Genomic DNA, 3,981 nt, shown 5'->3' with positions numbered 1-3,981 from the left:
GTAGATCCCCTGGGGCTGAGGGGTAAGAGGGGAGGTCGGAACGCCTCCCTGCCGGGGGTCAGCTTTTAGCCACTGTCAGCGCTGGGAGGTGGGGGTTTTTTGGTTTGTTTTTGGTGTGGTTTTTTTTTTTGTCTTTTTCTCAAGTGAAAATCTAAAACGATGTAGAAATTGAAATTGTTGGTATTTCTTGTCGCTTAACTTTTTTCAGAGGGGTTGTGTTTTTCAAGCTCGGTCGGTAACTTTTCCTAAAAGCCAATAAGGACTTTTTTTCATCACGGGTAGACAGTTACTTGCCACTTAGATTAGAAAAGTATTAGCTAAAAGCAGCACCAGAAGTCTGTATTATAGGGGTATTATTTATTATAGGTTGTGTTGAGCCATTCTGTGCAGGGTCTTAATTTTTTGTATGTTTGGGTTTTTTTTTTTAAATTTATTGTAGTTTTTGTTTGGGTTTATGTCTTGTTGATCCTTGACACAAAAAAAATCCCACAGTGGCTCAGGAGTCTGGTATCCAGTTACTTTTATTTTAATATGGTGGGTATAAGGATGCTCTCCAGCAGCATGCTTCTCAGAAAGAGGGGTTTAAGGAAAAGCTACTTGTGATAAATAGAGAGATAAACCCTTGGCTTGCAAATTACTCATGTGATGATGTTGAAATAATGGCAGAACTGGAGAAAGAGTTTTGTGCTTTAGCAACTGCCTTGAGTGCTTACACTTCATTTTATTTTTCCACTGTAGGTAACCAGTTTTTTAACTGAGAACATAAGTAAAATGTAATTAGAGACGTGATTTCTTCACTGAACTGGATTGTATAGAATGATTTAGAACATTACTCAGGTGCCCAGCACAGATACTAGTACCGGATTTTAGGGAGAATGAATTCCTTGTAGGAAACTGGACACCTTTTTTGCCAGTGGTGGAAATATAATATAGAAATTGCTGCATAATTTAAAAAATCAGCTTTACAGAGTCTAGACACTGCTGTCATTACGTGAACACAGTGTTTAGAATTTGCTAGATACAGGGAAGAATGAGGGATCTGCAGCTTTTCTCAAGCACTAAAAGCACAGAACTGAGAATATGCAGGTTATAGTCACTTTTTCTTGTTATTCAGTGCTTTTTGGGTAGTAGTGAAACTGTCTAGAATATTATTAGTACTGTGTTGTAGTTTGGGACCATTTTGAGGAACAGAGCAGAGCTTGTGCTTATGGAAAGCTGCATTTGGTCTAAACTTAAAGATGCCTTCTGCATGAAAATGTTATCAAAGTGTGAATTAGTTTAATTGTGGTACGTACTCATCTCTATCCACAAAAGACTACGGCATCTGGAAGCTTGTGTTTTTCTTCAGAAAAGTCCCTCAGGACTGGTTTCTAACTTTACCTGACTTCTCACACGCACTCTCTCAGTTCCTTTTATGACTGGACTGTTTCTTTTCTCTCCACCCCCATTAATTCAGCACCGGAAAAAAAGCAATGAATAAAAGTCTTGCTGTGGGGAAAAGTAGAAATTTCCTTTATAATAAAGAGTAAATAATCTCAGGCTTTGCTATAACAGCCTTTATCATGGGCATAGAGCAGGAAGGTGGGATGCTAGGGGTTAAAAAACACCCCTAGCATCTTTTATTTCTTGTGTAGGTTGGAAAAACCTGACCTCTCAGCATGCCCAGATAAAGCCTGGGTGCTCCCCGCTCCAGTAGAGCTAGTGACCACAAGGTTTCCTACCCAGCTGCCCTAATGCTAGGGGTGCTGTCAGGTTGACTTAAGGCTGGGTGATCTGGTGTAGAGTGCTGGTGAAAGTTGCTCTGTCCAATTTGGGGGGACAGGGGGGCATGGTGATGCTCTGCCCCTGTCACCCTGGGGGTTTGAAAAAGGAGTGCATCGTGCCGCAAGCTCTCCCCTTGCCTTTTCCTATGCTGCATCTGCTGAGCTGTCCTGTCCTGCCTTTTGAACTTGCAGCACGTGGTCCGAGTTCCTTTGCCAAGTCAGCCGCGTCATTTTACTCGGTTTTCTTCAACGTTAGAGCTGACGTAAATACTCTAACCCATGAGAAATATGTGCCACAAAGCTTCCACGTCCTTGCGGGAGGGTAAGAAAGATAATGATCATAACCAGAAACTGTACCTGGGTAAATGGCATTGCTTCATGGGCTCAGGGGACCCAGTCTGCTGCCTGTCCTTGAGATAAATAGATTGTGCTTGCTGCTTTTAATTTTTCTTTTTTTTTTTTTTAAGTATCTTTTTATCTGTTGGTTATCTTTTGCCCAGAATAGATGGTTGCAGTGGATTATGAAAAAGGGAAATGAGAGCTCTCTAAATAGGGCATGCTGTACTCGGTTCTGCTACAGGAAAAGGAGATCCTTCTCTTCTTTGCTATTAACAAGAATAAAACTCAGGACCTAACCATGGAAAAACTTGCTTTTCACTACTACTTGGAAATCTGGATGATTGTACAGTAGCTTAATTCTTTTTGAGCTGTCATCTTGTTTTCTTTCTGCAAAAAAAAAAATCCCCTGTTATCTCAGCCTTGTGGTTATTAGTTTTTTTTTCCGTGAAGCCTTGTGAAGCAAATGATCACAGGAGTATAAACCAGTCCTTCTGCTTGAGCTGGTCTGCCATGGCTTTATTTGTTTTACTTTTTTTAATAGACTGCTACAGAACACTGTGAAATTATCGTCGGTGGTAAATACGGGTTCAAGAAACATGACGACTTTAGGGATTACACTGAGGTGTTTTTGATGGTTTTCTGTGATGTAACCAGGATAAATACAAGGTAAGTGCTCTTAGACATTTACATGTTGAAAACTATTTGTGTAAGTATTTCAATGACTGACCATCCATATGGTTTTAACTTAAATAGAGTAACTCTCTGGCTTAAAACTAGAAACCTGGGTTGGGAAAGGACTTCCTGGGATGTTGAATCCAGTTTCTAGTAGTGAAAGTCCACTTCAGCAAAATGGTTAAGATTTATCTTAAGAAGTTGTTGTTCAGGATAGTGTGGGTAGAACAAACTGCTGGAAACTGCTTCAAAAGGTCATTGCTTTTATGATAGCTCCATTTCTGACTTTCTTCCGGAGCTGGTGAAAATTTTGGTTCAATCTGGTTTTGGTCAGTTATTTGCAAAAAAGATGGGTTGTGTATCTCAGGTGGTGACTTACTTGTGCTTTATGCGCTGATGCTAACAGCTGCTTACCTCTGGTGGAATGATCTTGCTCCACGACCTTCTCTTTCTGGACACATCATATAAATTGCTCATAAAAACTTGGGGATAAACTAATTGAGTACATTTATATCTCTCCGTCATACATTTCCAAATAATGAATTCCTTCATTTGTATTGAGAGTGCTCCTTCATTTTTGCATATCCAGCAAAATATAGCTGGTTTGTGCTTCCTTACTGTGCCAGTTCCTCTAACGAAAAGGTTTACTGAAGTAAATGCCAAGAATGAATGACAGAGAAGGTTCACTAATAACTTCTAAATAAAATTTCACTAGGAGAGACTTTTTCTCCATTTCTTCTTCACCCAGTCTACTGATTATTATTTTCTTCAAAATACAAATTAGTTATTTTAAATCCAACTGTATAATGATGAGCTGTCTATCACCCTGATCACTTCTTTTCAGTCTTACTTTGCTAAAACAAGTTTAGGTGGAAAGTGTTTTCAGGTTTGTTTGTTTCTTTTTTTTCAGGAGTGGTTTTGCAAAGTGGACAGTAATGGAGTATATGAGCACGGGTAGTGATAGCAAAGAGGAGATTGACTTGTTGCTAACTAATTTAAATATGTCTGAGGTGATAGACATCATGGAAAACCTTTATCCAGGTGGAGACCTTGCAGTCTATGAAGACAGCTTAATTACAATGTGTGAAGAGGCAAATCAAAATGAAGAACGTGCAGAATCTTTACTGTTTTGTGAAAGGGAGGTTTCTTTGATGTCCTCCGTCAAATACGGGACTGTGGAAGACCTGCTTGCTTTTGCAAATCAGGT

General features: G+C 39.5%; 1 protein-coding gene across 1 annotated transcript in view; it reads left to right on the top strand.

Moving 5' to 3' along the window:
• The first annotated feature begins 105 nt into the window (after nt 1-105).
• MAP3K8 (mitogen-activated protein kinase kinase kinase 8) overlaps nt 106-3,981 on the top strand; it is a 17,899-nt gene continuing 14,023 nt past the window's right edge. Inside the window, exons 1-2 of the mRNA XM_035902430.1 lie at nt 106-2,768; nt 3,685-3,981. The exon at nt 3,685-3,981 is cut by the window's right edge and continues 47 nt beyond it. Coding sequence (XP_035758323.1) covers nt 2,734-2,768; nt 3,685-3,981 — 332 coding nt within the window. The 5' untranslated portion in view covers nt 106-2,733. The remainder of the gene's footprint in view (nt 2,769-3,684) is intronic.

Source organism: Egretta garzetta, unplaced genomic scaffold, assembly GCF_000687185.1.
Source record: "Egretta garzetta isolate BGI_Z169 unplaced genomic scaffold, ASM68718v1 scaffold369, whole genome shotgun sequence".
In the NCBI taxonomy this organism is placed as follows: Eukaryota; Metazoa; Chordata; class Aves; order Pelecaniformes; family Ardeidae; genus Egretta; species Egretta garzetta.
The sequence above is the reverse complement of the archived record's forward strand: the minus strand, read 5'-3'. Positions and strand labels throughout refer to the sequence as shown.